The 14,376-nt window shown below is 30.5% G+C and overlaps 1 protein-coding gene across 4 annotated transcripts in view; it reads left to right on the forward strand.

Moving 5' to 3' along the window:
• Positions 1–14,145, forward strand: part of LOC139497265 (sperm microtubule associated protein 2-like) — a 56,807-nt gene extending 42,662 nt beyond the window's left edge. Inside the window, exons 1-6 of one of the 4 annotated variants that reach the window (XR_011657733.1) lie at positions 1,409–1,569; positions 1,658–1,721; positions 5,190–5,254; positions 8,839–8,902; positions 10,525–13,411; positions 13,574–14,145. Coding sequence is in view for 2 of the 4 variants with exons in the window: in XM_071285448.1 (XP_071141549.1) it covers positions 1,551–1,569; positions 1,658–1,721; positions 5,190–5,254; positions 8,839–8,902; positions 10,525–11,074 (762 nt within the window). In the remaining 2 variants the exon portion in view is untranslated. Of the gene's footprint in view, positions 1–1,408; positions 1,570–1,657; positions 1,722–5,189; positions 5,255–8,838; positions 8,903–10,524 lie in introns of those variants that run through there. The other 3 variants (XR_011657732.1, XM_071285448.1, XM_071285446.1) reach the window with 3 other exon arrangements.
• The last annotated feature ends 231 nt before the right edge of the window (positions 14,146–14,376 follow it).

A 14,376-nucleotide genomic window follows, 5' to 3' on the forward strand; every position in this document is an offset into this window, starting at 1 on the left:
GCTGATATAATATAGGATTCTCAAACTAGGCAGGGGCAACCATAATATTGCAAAGACCCATATTATTTTTATAAGCAATTTATTTTTATTCCAAACTCTCCTTTTTATCCAAAATTTAACAACCGATATTAGAACTTAAAAATGAAACATGAACATAGCGGGTCTGATTTGAATACTAGATGCCAATACGGCCTTTTCTTGATTTCAAACTTATTCCTTTTTGAAACATGTGAATTTGCTTTGAAAATAAATGTTTTTGATTGGATAATTTAAAATACTGTCAGTGGCGTAGCTAGACTATTTTTAAGTGTACGCCCAAACCTCGGCAAGGGGTTTGAGAGCCGGGGCGAAGCCACCGGAAGCTAACGAGTTATCGAGAATGAGATACCGTTTCTGTCATTAAAAACTCATCAATAGCAACATACTTTAGACATGTTAGAGTCTAATTTGTTTATCTTTTATGTTTAATTTATTCATTGTGTTGATTTGGAATCTAATGGTCATTGGATTAAGATAAAATGTCCAAACAAGTTACTTTAAAATATGTAAAAGGAGCCGTGGGGTAAAGCAATCAATCGATCAAAATTCCTTTTTTGTGCAAATTTCGTTTATGGACATGAAATAATTAATTTTCAAAGATGTTACCCAGATGTTATAGATGTTATGGTGTATTATGAATATTCGTAAAGTGTTCTGTGGAAACCTGGTTCTCGCCTGAGATGACTTTCCGCTGAAATATGCTCAGTCTCTCGATGAATATTTCAACATGGGGCAATATTTACACTACTTATAAACAAATGTTATATCGTCTGTAAAGGTTCGCCTGAACTTATTATTGTTTTTTAGATATATTGCACAAAAAAAAAACCATGTTATACAAATACAATTATCTAAGTGATATATAGTAACTCTAGTTTTCAACGCTTCAATACTATTGTTTTACTTCTACCAGAGACATATAATATTATATGTCTCTGCTTCTACAAATGTATCTACTATTATTTGATTTCCTCTTCTTCTTCTTCTTCTTCTTCTTCTTCTTCTTCTTCTTCTTCTTCTTCTTCTTCTTCTTCTTCTTCTTCTTCTTCTTCTTTCATTTTCTTTTCTTTTATTCTTTCCTTGTTTTGGGGGAGGGGGAGCGAGTTTTTTCCAGAAATATTGTATTCTTCATCTATCTCGCCTAAGAAATATAATACGATTGTATTACTACCGATATTATTCTAACTGTGACGGGCTATTTATTATAAACAATCCATATTTTCGCGTCAATTTATAAAGATTATGTAGATCAATACTTTCAATATTAGCTAAATGTCTACGCAAAACTACTATTTACACAATGGAAATAAATTCTTATTAAACTTGTTAAAGATTATGGGTCCTTTTAAACATTGAAAGGGCTTTAATCATTGTACGCTTGTGTCACTTGATCAGCTGATTGATTGATTGTGGGATAAAACGGCTTAGTGATAATGAAGTGAAATTAGCCAATGAAAACAATTGAAAGCGAGTCATTGACAACGTGAGGCTTGACAACAACGCGGGAAAAGATGTCGGATACAGCGAAAGGTTTGTAAATACAAATTTTAATGTCAAATTATTCTTAAAATCATCAATAAGATATCGATTTTAAATGGAAGATTTTATTTATTTTTAGAAGAACGGCGGATAGAAACCTTGGCAAAGCCTAAACGTGTACCAAGTGAATTTCAAGATGACAGGTAAGAAATCGTAAGATGTAAACATGGCAAAAAAAGGGGGAGGTAAGCCACGTGTTTGTTGACGGTCTCAAACCACAATAATGTCACCTTAGATCTAAAGATAGTTGTAGATAGTGTCTGTTTTCGTATTATAAAACACAGATTCGATTTTCTGAATTTGCAGACAAGGTGATGTATAAATGGTCTGTAGTTACCGTACTTCAACATGCTATGGGTAGACCTTTTTTTGCATTGTACATACCTTGCAATGTTGGTATGAACAAGCCTTTCTATTGTACACCTTATAATATCTATAGAATTTAGATATCATTATCAGCCAGGGATAAATTTAACATAAGGTTCCAATAAAGTCAAAATATAGGACACTTCCTAAGTTTACATCTAAACTTTGCCTTTATTTTTCAAAGCTATAATCAATTAAGTCCTAAACTATGGTAAAATATATTCATTTGAACATACTTAAGTGGGGGTAGGAGGGGTCCTGATCCCGAAACCCTGGGCTTAAAAACACAAAATCCAGAGGTCCCGTAAAAAAGAATTTCCGGATCCTGAAATCCAGAGCTTAAAAACACCCGATCCCGGAGTCCTGATTAAGGTCCCATCCCCTCCTCATACTTACATATGCACACTGAGTCAATAAACTTGAAATTATTATATGTACAATGTACCTATACACATTATTTTGACTCTGAAATATAGCATGTATACGTAGTCGGTGATTAAATAATTTAATTATGTAAGTACAAAGTCAAGAAAGGTTCAAATGTTCGAATGTTCACAAACTGTCTTTAAAGTTGAATTGTTCGAATGTTCAATATCTCACACGAGCACGTGATCGTATAGTGGTATAACTGTTCGAGTATTTCGGATATTAAGCGCATGAGTTCCAGCCTACCCACGAGGGGGGAGACCTTGGCGGAATCTCCGTTACCAATCTGTCCTAATCGAATTCTCGTCTTATCGAATTGTTCCTGCTGATTAATGTATGGAACACAATTGTGTAACATCTTGAGCCAGCCAGTCTTAATGCTTTTACTCCTAAGTCATATAAAAAAGAAGATGTGGTATAATTGCCAATGTGAGAACTATCCACAAAAGACCAAAATGACACAGACATTAACAAGTATAGGTCACCGTACGGCCTTTAACAATGAGCAAAGCCCATACCACATAGTCAGCTATAATAGGCCCCAATAAGATAATGTAAAACAATTCAAACGAGAAAACTAACGGCCTTATTTATGTAAAAAAATGAACGAAAAACAAATATGTAACACATAAACAAATGACAACCACTGAATTACAGGCTCCTGACTTCCAAGGGACAGGCACATACATAAATTATGTGGCGGGGTTAAACATGTTAGCGGGATCCCTCCCCTAACCTGGGACAGTGGTATAACAGTACAACATACATGTAAGAACGAATGCATCTTCAATCTTTGTCGTGATGACAGGTTATTTTCTCTTGTTAAATTGTTATCACTAATGTAGTTTCTCCTTTGTACTAAGATATTGTATGTGGCGCTTTAAAAATATTAAAGAATCAATGTATGAAGTGAAATTTTAAAAAAAAAGTTAAAAAAAAATACATTTTGTAGTATCAAATTATTTACTAAAACAGTTTGTTTCCTCTATGTACTCTGCTAATAGTTGAGTGATATTCTCTGCATTTGGCAAATTGATTGTTAATAAATTGTCTAAATCTGTTGGAATTTGTCCTGTTATGAAGTAGATTTGATGAAATAATTTGTCTCTGGCATCTGAATACAGATCATGCATGCAACCAACCCCCTGCACTCAAACAACAAGACCAAGAAGTTGCTTCTATTGCAGTCTGCCCCAAATATTTTCCAACAGCTAGTCCCAAGACAAATATTCAGACATTTTCCTTTTGTGTCTAAACAGAGTTTTGCAAAAGTTTACTAATCCGAATAAAATTTTACTTGTCTAGGGCATTGAACTAATAGTTAAAGGTGCAGGCTGCTATTGGATGCCTATTTAGTGAAGAAAGTTCTGTTTTCATGTTTAGTAGTAGGTAAAAAAAAGAACAGCTCTCCTATTGACAAGCTTTATCGTTTATGATTAAATACTGTTGTTAACACCTGTTGATATTTTTCTGAATGAGTTCCTTTAGTCAGATAGTATTATCCAGGGTATTTAACATATAATTACCTGTAATATAAACAAGTGCAGAATTTTATCTCTGAATCAAAGCAATAAAGTGATGTGGGGGAGATAGGCTTTTGTTCTCTTAATATACATTGTAAAATAACCGATAATTGTTGGAGCATGTTCAACACTTTACATTCTGTTGATCGTAACGATGCAATTAGAGTGTCTGATTTATTTCGTAACTGAATTTTAATTGATTTATATGGGGCACCACTTGGGCCTTTTTAACAATTAAAAAGTTCTTATTTTTATAAAAGTCTGAAAATTATAGTTGCTCAATGAAATCATAGGTTACGGATGGTAGGTGATAACATTTGAGGAAAATATGTCTATGATAACATTTTGGTTTTCATAATTTAAATCAAACTCTTTTGGCACCCAGTCGCAAATTTATAATCTATAATCACTTTAGCATGTCGTACATGTATGTGTGGGACTTCTATATATATATTGTTTAACAGTGGGGTCTTAATGACTGTGGGAAAATGTACAGTTTATTGATCGTTTAATAATTACAGATATGTTGCATAACATTTCAACTAAATTCAAACTATAAAAGTTCATGAAATGGAAAATTTTAAACTTGGGCTAATATTACTATATTGAAAAAAATTATAGATCTATATCAAACTTTGGATTAAAAGTCATGTATCTGAATGCCAATCCACTTTTAGCCAGGTAAGATTCTGAATAAATCATATCTTTTATATACATATATATTAATACATAGAGTACATGTATATTAATCTTAAGGTCATACAGTTCTTGTGTAAGTCTAAATTTACAAATTCGTCTTAAATATCATATAAATTTTCTTAGTTCTCAAAGATATAAAAAAAAAAAGGATGTTTGTATTTGACTTCCAACTGTCTGGTGTCAAATTCGACCATCTAAGGACAACAAATAAAAAAACATGTACATTTTTGGTTATCGTTTTTTATCATATGCTTTTTTTTGGCCTGTTGCATTTGCCTATATTCCTCTTTCCTAGCTATATGGCATACCCAAATTTTCCATCATAAACAGTCAATTCATATTGGAGAACTTGACTTTTTGATAAATTTTGAAATATTCACATCCTGAATTTGAAGAAAATATATATATATTTGCCACCACTAAGCTCACTGAGCTGTTTGGCAAACAAAACATATGAATCTGACTATCATCATGATACTTTTTATAGTGACTTTATTAAATATAAAAAAAAAACTACTAACTGTTCTCATGGTTCTTGAGAGTTTTAATGAGAAAATTATCACCATGCATTTTAACAACTATTTTGTTCTTTTTCAGACGGTCTGTTTATTGGATTGAGAGTAATCCACCAACTCCTGGTCCTAATGGAGTAACAGTTATAGGTAAGCTTTCCAGACAAAGTTATATACATATATGTGAAACAGGGAAACAGATCTAGACAAAGATTTGAACTAGGGACTTACTAAATCCGATAACACAATATTAATGTCTATTGGATACGTTCTTCTTAAGGTATCCAATTATCCTTCAGATATTTTATGGATACTACATGTAACTGCTTTCGTCCAAGTTTTGAGCATAATTATATATGAAATAAATAATTATTGCACTCAGACTTAAAAATCAACAAATCAAAGTACTGGATTTCGTGTTTGGTATTCAGGGTACTGATGAATAAAGTAAAATGACCGAGACCTAGAGTCTCACTTTTTTTTGGGTTCATGCTATTCCCACATTTTTTGTTTGTGCAACTTTAACCAAGTCATTCCAAAGGTCAGTGACAATGTTACCTTTTGGCATAATGCGAAAAACAGGTAGCCGCCAGCGGAAACCTTGGGTCAGTCAGAAATGTTGCGATGATTAGTATACATGTAATGTCATCCATTACTGGAACAAATAAGAATTGTTGATGTAAAAATAACATAAAAGGTGACGGTTACCTTTAAATGCAATAGTTAGAACTCCTTCTATTCAAGTTCATGCAATTCCGATTTTATTTTATGCCCTATTTATGGGCATTATGTTTTTCAGTCTGTGCGTCCCTTTAAGTAGTTTTTGGTGAAGTTAAAGTCCAATCAACTTTAATAAACTTATTACACATGTTCCATATGATATGATATTTCTAATTTTAATGCCAAATTAGAGTTTTAACCCCTGTTTTTCACAGTCCACTGAACATAGACAATTAAGTGCGAGAGGGGCATCCATGTAATATGGACACATTCTTATTAACTTGGATTTGTATCTTCCTTGTGGGTTAAAGTGGGAAGAAGTTGAGCTTATTTGCTCATATTGTCTGAAAATCTGACCCCCTTCGAGACATTATGGCTATGGGCCTGAAAATAAATTATCATTCTGCACTACAAATATTATTGAAGGCCATTTGATGACCTATAATTACGGAAATCCATGTCATTTAGACTCATTTGGATATTTATCTCGCTGTCAATCATAACAAATATCCTTATTTTTAACAAACATTAACCTGCATTATTTTTTTTCCCAGTCATGCCAATAGATTCTGACTTAAACTTTATTAAGGTCCAATTTTATATTCGTTAGGACTTTGATCTGTGCATAGCTGTTTTAGCTCAATACAGATCTATACAAAACATGCCCTTTGTAGCATGATAACAGTTTAATTAATTTAATATTGAATATACATATATATTGTTTTGATACAGCTTTTAACACTGGTAAAATATAAAACAGTGTTCGTATATTTGTAGACAGGTGATAAGTATACGAAACAATTATTTAAATACCTACTACCGGTACAATTAAAGGTAAAAATTAGATATACATGTACCGATAAATATCAATTGGTTTTCCATTTAAGATTACTAAATTAAGTCTTTTTAAGTGGTCCAATATTTGAACTGTTAAGGCATACATGTTCATTAAATGGAAAAGCAGACAGAGAAATTGATTTTTATAAAAATAACTGGCTGGGTGCTGTTTGATGGTTGACAATAGCTGATTAAATATTTAAAATATTTAATATGCTGTTTGATGGTTGACAATAGCTGATTAAATATTTAAAATATTTAATATTTTTAAATAGACATGTTTCAGATTTCAATATTCAGATATTATAGAGACTAATACACATCTGTGTTGATTGATTGAAATAGACGAATGAATACATTACACTGAATAATTAAATACACAATTAAAACAGTTGTCACCTGATCAATCAGCTGTTTTGTTAGCGGGTATGGATTGTTGGAAAATGTTGTATTTCATCCATAAGGTGTTTATTAATAAATGTTTAATTAAGTGTAAATTTCCTGTCTGAACAAATTTTTTGATCTTCATAATTGCAAACTATCTTACAAATTATAGATTGTTGTTTGCTTAAAGTCCAGTGGGAAATATTTGATGCATATTTTGTTCATTACTGTCAATATTGAGCTTTTACTTATTTTTTATGCATCACCTACGATAGTTGAGGGGCATTTTTTTGTAGGGAGTTCATTACGTCCATCTGTCCAGCTTCAGGTTAAAGTTTTTGGTCAAGGTAGTTTTTGATGAAGTTGAGGTCAATTCAATTTGAAATTTAGAACTCATGATATTAATTGATTATGAAGTGTCCAGTGGGAAATAGTTGAGGCATCTTTTGTTGACATACAAAAAAGTTATAATAAATTTAATTGAACTGATTCAGTCAATGTTTTTCATTTGATTAGTCTATCCATAAGCATTTTTCAGTTGGATACAAATTAAAATTCTGGTATTTAAAAGCTATTAAAATATTTTATGGGATTAATTAAACAATATATATATTGACTTAAAACTATCATTAAAATATGTTTATACATGTACATCATCCTAAGTATATAATGAAAGGCAACATATCTATATTAAAATTCACTAGGGCATGAAATGGAAACCTTTTAAATCTCCAATTATGGCCATTTGAAATAGGAAGACTTGATTAAAAGTTAAACCAATAAAATAATATGGATACATTTGTTGACTTACTTCAGGTGAAGTCAATGTAAACATTTTTTGTCTATATTTGATGATTAAGAAGTTGCTAGGGACATTAATGATCAAAAAGTAAGTTATGTTTGAACAATATATCATTTTATTTTATCTAAATAAGGACTAATTAATATTCTTTTGCTGTGCATGAAATTATCTCAAATTCTATATTATGTACATGTATATGCTACAGACTTTAAGGTGAACAAATAGTAAATGGTCTTTATTCGCACTGAATGACAGTTAAACATTTTCTGTACATAAAATTACCTCATAAATCCTAGATTGGGTTTTATCAATTTTCGTCAGTTTGTCAATGTGGTTGCCATGTTAACAAAGTGAAAAGGGAAAAATAGGGAGTTTATGTAATTGTTAACCCAGATACATGTTTATATAAATAATGGGCAGATGGAGCATTTAAGACTGTCAGGATTATAGGCCTTTATTTTTGTAGGATGTAGGATATCAGAACTTGACTTATTTATTTCGGTATCAAGGAAAGAATGGCTTATTTTTTATTCAGTGTTTATTTGCTGTGAATTCAGGATGACATCTTCTCCTACCCCATCCATCTTAAATATCAGCATGTTGTCATTCAGTAGCTTGAAATCAAACAGTCGGTGACCAATGAATTATTCAAATCTTAAAAATAGCAAAAATTAGCATTTTTGATGGGCACCCATATGAAACGTATCCATCCATAAAGATGATTTAACAAGTTTTTCAAGACATGAAAGAATTGGTAGATTGAAAATACAAGGTATAATTAAGACCTGTGATTTTGGCATCAAAATTTTATAATTTAAAGTAACTAACACTTCAGAGAGTCAACTCCTTTTACACCTTTTACCTGAAGCTAATATCAGTGGTCTTACATAAATCCATCTTTTCTTCTAGAATACAACAAAAGTGTACATATAAGAATTCATAAATCTGTTTTGTATGTTTGTATTATAAAGCTTAAATTGTATCTTTTTAGTGGCTACAAAAAGAGTATCAGAATTGGCACAACACAGAGTACCTCACCAGTATAAACATGATAGGTAACTAACATAATATATGGTAGAATAGATTTAAGCTTGGGGTAAAAAAGTATAATTCTGTTTCTTGCATCGATGACATACTCCAAATTGTCATATAAACCCTTACTAATTTATGAAACATTTACATTTGTAGGTAAACACTGTTTAAGTGCAAAACATATCACTCTATAGTTGATAACATTTCCTTTATCAAAATAATTATACATACATTCCTGCCTTAAGGTGGTACCTAACACTTTAACTAAAATTAAATTGGCTCGTTTAATTTTCTTAAAATTTTGACAAAGTATTTACTTTGACCTTTTAACAAAAATATAAAAATTTCAATAATTTTGAACCAACTGTTTTGTCAGAAAAATTACACTGGTTATATAACAGTTTGACAAACACCAATTTTGATCATTGAGAAGCTTAATATTCCCTTTACAACACAATGTAATTAAAACGTTAAGCTGATTTTACAGAGTTATCTCCCTGTAGTGTTAGGTACCACCTTAAGTGCAAAACATATCACTCTATAGTGGATACCATTTCCTTTATCAAAATAATTATACATACATTCCTGCCTTAATTTTGAATAGGTGTAATACCACCATTGATTTTCCCCTATTAGTCTTTGTTAAATTTGCACTGTTCAAAAAAATGTGCAGAATTTATCCTTGTTTCAAATAAAGAAATACTTGGCATGAGTAAAGTTTTATCCTGTCTAGTTCTATAGAAAAAAATTCACATAACATTTCATTGCATATAAGAATATAACCATCATTGGAAGTTAACCAATCAAATTTCTCCCCTTATTTTATCTGTGTACAAGGTTTAGTCACCATGTAACCTCAAGATTACAAAATTTTCTATAGAAATCCCAAATAAAAAATAATGGTGTTTTGAAATACCCAAGACATATGTTTATGACACAGAAATGGTTTTACTGCAATAAAACGTAGGATTAATTACCTACAACTGTCAAATTCTAGGGAATATTTTTTTCGACCTACTTTGGTATACAACCGGATGTGACGTACCATGATTTGGTGGTATTACACCTTGACCATGACTATGATGAGCCAATAAATACACTCATTATAAATACTCATGGTCAAATTTTAAACAGTAGGCAAATGTTTTATTTACAAAGGACTAGTAAGTTACATTCAAAATCAAATCAAAAAGGTTAAAATGGCAAAAAAAAATATGAAGTTGAAGAGCACATCAGACTCCAAAGTCCAAAAACCTTTTGCCAAATACAGCTAATAATACCACAGTTGTGGTAAAAATCTGTGCCATCAAGAGTTGTTTGACTATTATAAAATATCTTTCACAGATGACACTTGGTTACTGTTTATTTTAATCAGAGTTAAGATTACAATTCTGAATACTCCCTTTCCATTGTCAGAACATTTTATATCTATATTTCAAAAAAGCACAACAACAAAAAACCTGATTAAGTGTTCTTACCTTTGCTAAAAAAATATACTATATTTTCCTGTAAACAATTGTTGGTAAACTGTGTAGGTGTAACATGACATTTTTATATCCACACTGGTTAATTCATAGATGTTAAAATAAAGAAAACAAATCCCTTTAAAGAAATAGATGATATTATTTTTTTTCTCGTATTTCAGACCATCACCAATATGGCCAGTCAGACAGACAGCATTAGAACAAGAAGCCTCCGAGAGAATTAACCAGTTATCCATGCATAAAAATGCTCATCCACAGCATGCTTATGACAGGACAGCCTATATTGAAGTGTCACCAGGAGCCAAGAGGGCAGCATCAACCGAACGCATAGAAATGCTTAGCCGACCAAAGATGCGACAAGATCGTTTCGGTATGGATGAGACAGAATGGGGTCAGTATTTTCCCGTATCCGATGCAGCCAAAAAAGCAACAGCATCTGGAAGGATTGAAAGTTTAGCGGAATCTAAAAGATATCATGCAATGTTTCAGAACGAGAAACCAGTTCAATGGCCTGTTGATGATGGGGCCATGAAAGCAATTGCTAGCCTTGAAATACAAAAATTAGCTCGTCCCCGGAGTCGTACTATGATTAAAGACGATTATGATCCTTATAAAGTTCCCATGGCTGCTAGACGAGCTAGGGCAACACCCAGGCTTGACGAACTTTGTGTACCTCTGCCAAGAAAATCTAGAGCGAAGAAAGCTGCTTAATTTTAGCTAGTTTTTAATCAAAATGTTTTTTTTCTAATCATCTTGTAAGAATGAAGTCATTAGTTCATAATGTGCATTTATTTATTTTTTAAGTGTTAGAACAAGTGTGAAGCTTATAAAGTAAGCCAGTTATTGGTGAAATTTGGCATATATTTCTCATGATGAGTTGTACTTAATTTTCATCTTATTACATGTAAATGTTAATTTTGTTATGTTTATGGTGCCAGTTTCAACAAGTTATGAAGAAGTTGTTTTGGCTAGGATACACAATTTGTGTATTTATTAATGTATATATTATGTTATTGGAAGGTTTACATCCTGACTTATACATAACAGAAAATTCATGAAAACCAATGTTTGATGCATATATATGACAAGTAATATTTCATCTACAGTAAGAGTTGAATTTAATTATCAGTTATATATAATTTGTTTTTTAAGAATGTTTATTTATTTGTCAAAAAATTTATATTGCATTGTTAAAAACAGCATGAACTTTATATTATTAAAAGCATTCATATTTTGCCAAATTTTCAATAAGTATTTGTAATCATTGAAAGTGTAAAATGCTGGAAACGTATAAAAATATTTCTAGGCTATAATTTGCACTCTCAATATAATCAGTGAAGAGCTTTAAAAATGAAGGGGGAGATTTCCAGCATAAAAGAAAGCTAAAAAATTATCATATGTTATAATGTTCTCTTATGAAGTATAAGTGAACCTTTGTTGCTATTTTAGTATTTTGTTTGATTTTCTGTTCAAAGTGGTATGTTTTTGATAAATTTTCAACTTATCTAACTTGTTAGAGATACTGGTTATTTTAAGATCAAAACTGCAACTGTTGGTGCTTTTACATGGAAAGATTTTACAGTTTTATAATAAAAAAAAGCATTTACTATTTAAAGTAGTTATAGTCCTTAGTCATCTTGCATTTAATGCAGTTTAAGATATGTTATTATTACGGCTATTTTCCTAATGCATGTAGTTTAAAGGTTTGGTTGGCTTGCTTGTTTTGCTTGTTTAAATGTTTGCTCAAGTATTCAAGAATATTATCCATACAAGCTGAAGCTTAACATATCTGTGGATATTGCAACTGTAAAACTACAATGTTTGAGCAAGCAGTTATAAAAATAAACCAAGCAAGTCAACTAAATCTTTAAACTACATGCATTAGGAATTAGCTGTAAAATATATCTTTGTATAGTAAACAGTATGTATACATATGAAACTTCTTGAGTTAAGAAAACAAATTATAGATAAGAAAATGTGTAGAAACTTTAAGCATAATAAGATTTTATTGTAAACTCGTTTGTTTATTTATTATATTTAAGTTTAATATTAGGGTAAACAAAATGATTGTATTATCTTTTTTTAATGTATTTAACTTTCAGATTTTACCAATTTGATGATGCATACAACATAATATACCAAAACATAATTTTATTGACATTTTAAACTATTGTCATTTAAATATATAGACGAATTTTCTTGTCTTTTAAACTTTTCGTATTTCGACAATTCACAAGAAAATAAGGCCAACCAAACTTATATGATAAACAAAAAAGAAATTTTGCTATACAATAAAAGTATTAACCATGTTTATTATGTAAAGTAGAAAAATCTTTTTAAATATCTTAATTTGCAGTGATTTGGTGTGCTATCGGTTAACCTGAGACTTGCTCAAAGTTTGTACATAACATTTCTTTATTTAGAATCTTAACTTTCAAAACTATGTCAAAATAACAAGTTATAATTTCATATTAATACATATTGATTTCTTCAAAATTTACACAGTTAAGAAAAATGTTGATTATAATATATATATTAGAAAATCAAAAAGTGTTAAAATGTGTGTGAATTTTAGATTTAATTATTTTATCTTACTGCCCATGTTTCTCAGTTTTTCAGTATTATTTGATTTTTTCTTGCCTTGTTATTTGCTATTGTTACTTTTTTGTAGAATGAATTTTAGATAGGCTGATTGTAGTGTTTTTATAGCGATGTTGATTGGTGCTCTCGCTTTTTGCAAACTATTCAAATGCAACTGGACTATTCTTTGCATAATTTAAATTAGTACTGTAATATCTTGGCAAGTTTGTGTGTAGGCTATCAACCTCATTTTGCATTTATTACTATTTAAATTTTATTAGAAAAATTCTATAGGTATTATAAAAAACAAAAACTGATCGCTTCCTGTTTCTTTTTATTAATGTTTTATATAAAAATAAAAGTATGTATAGAAGAAAGTTTATATGTTTTTAGAGTTATATATTTTCTTTCAGTATTAAATATTTTGTTAAATGTTTGTTTATTATGTTATGTATTTGTAAATGAATTGTCTAACAAGATTTTGACCTTATGCATTTTCTTTTTGAAATTTATCAACATAATAAATAAAGAAGGTAAATTTTGCTTAATAGGCAAAAACTGCTTTATTTTTCAAGATTTCTAATCTGTCAGAGTAACCTCCCTTTTTTTTCCTATAAAGAGATGCATAAGGTCAAAATCTGTTCATCATTGGTGTTATATACATATTAGGTGTGAACCTCACAGTATTATCAATGCACACAGTATTATACATTATTTCTTTTTTTATAAAGTCTATTTCTATTATAGTTGTTTTGGATATTGAACATTTTTATATGTGATAAATACTTTTTGTAGTTACTTTTACCACCAATTAAGATTTCTGAAAGTGACTTAATTTAATGTAGTAGCACAGAAGCTTTCAGTTTTCATTGCAATCCCAGATTCCTGTATATGCCCTGTGTAGATACTGAGTGTCACTAAACTGGTTCTAAAGATATTCCTACAATCTTGTATTTATTCCAGATTTAGGATTTTTCTGCACCAGTATAGTTTCTTGTATGTTCCTCCATTATATGTGGAACACTACCCATAGGGCATAACTGTGATATTTTTCAATTTTTAAAGTGGTTAGAAGTTATTTTGGTGGTAAAATGTGAACTGCTAAATGACCTACACATATGTGATATTTGTTTTTACATGGAGAGAGATTTATCTTTAAGTATGTTTGTATATGCTAAACTCAGAATAAAATGTAATGTTGACCTTAGTTTATTCATTATAGTCTGAATAGAATTATTGGAGATTGTATTTCATAATTTTTGCTGATTTTCAATATTATTAACCTGTGTGAGCCTTGATGGCCAAGTGGTCTTAAACTATAAAAAAAAATAAAAAAAATTGGTATGATTTACAATGAGACGACACTACAGAAGACTGAAATTAACAACTATAGGTCACCGTACGACCTTCAACAAGGAGCAATGCCCATACCC

The sequence above is a fragment of the Mytilus edulis genome, chromosome 12 (assembly GCF_963676685.1).
Source record: "Mytilus edulis chromosome 12, xbMytEdul2.2, whole genome shotgun sequence".
Taxonomy (NCBI): domain Eukaryota; kingdom Metazoa; phylum Mollusca; class Bivalvia; order Mytilida; family Mytilidae; genus Mytilus; species Mytilus edulis.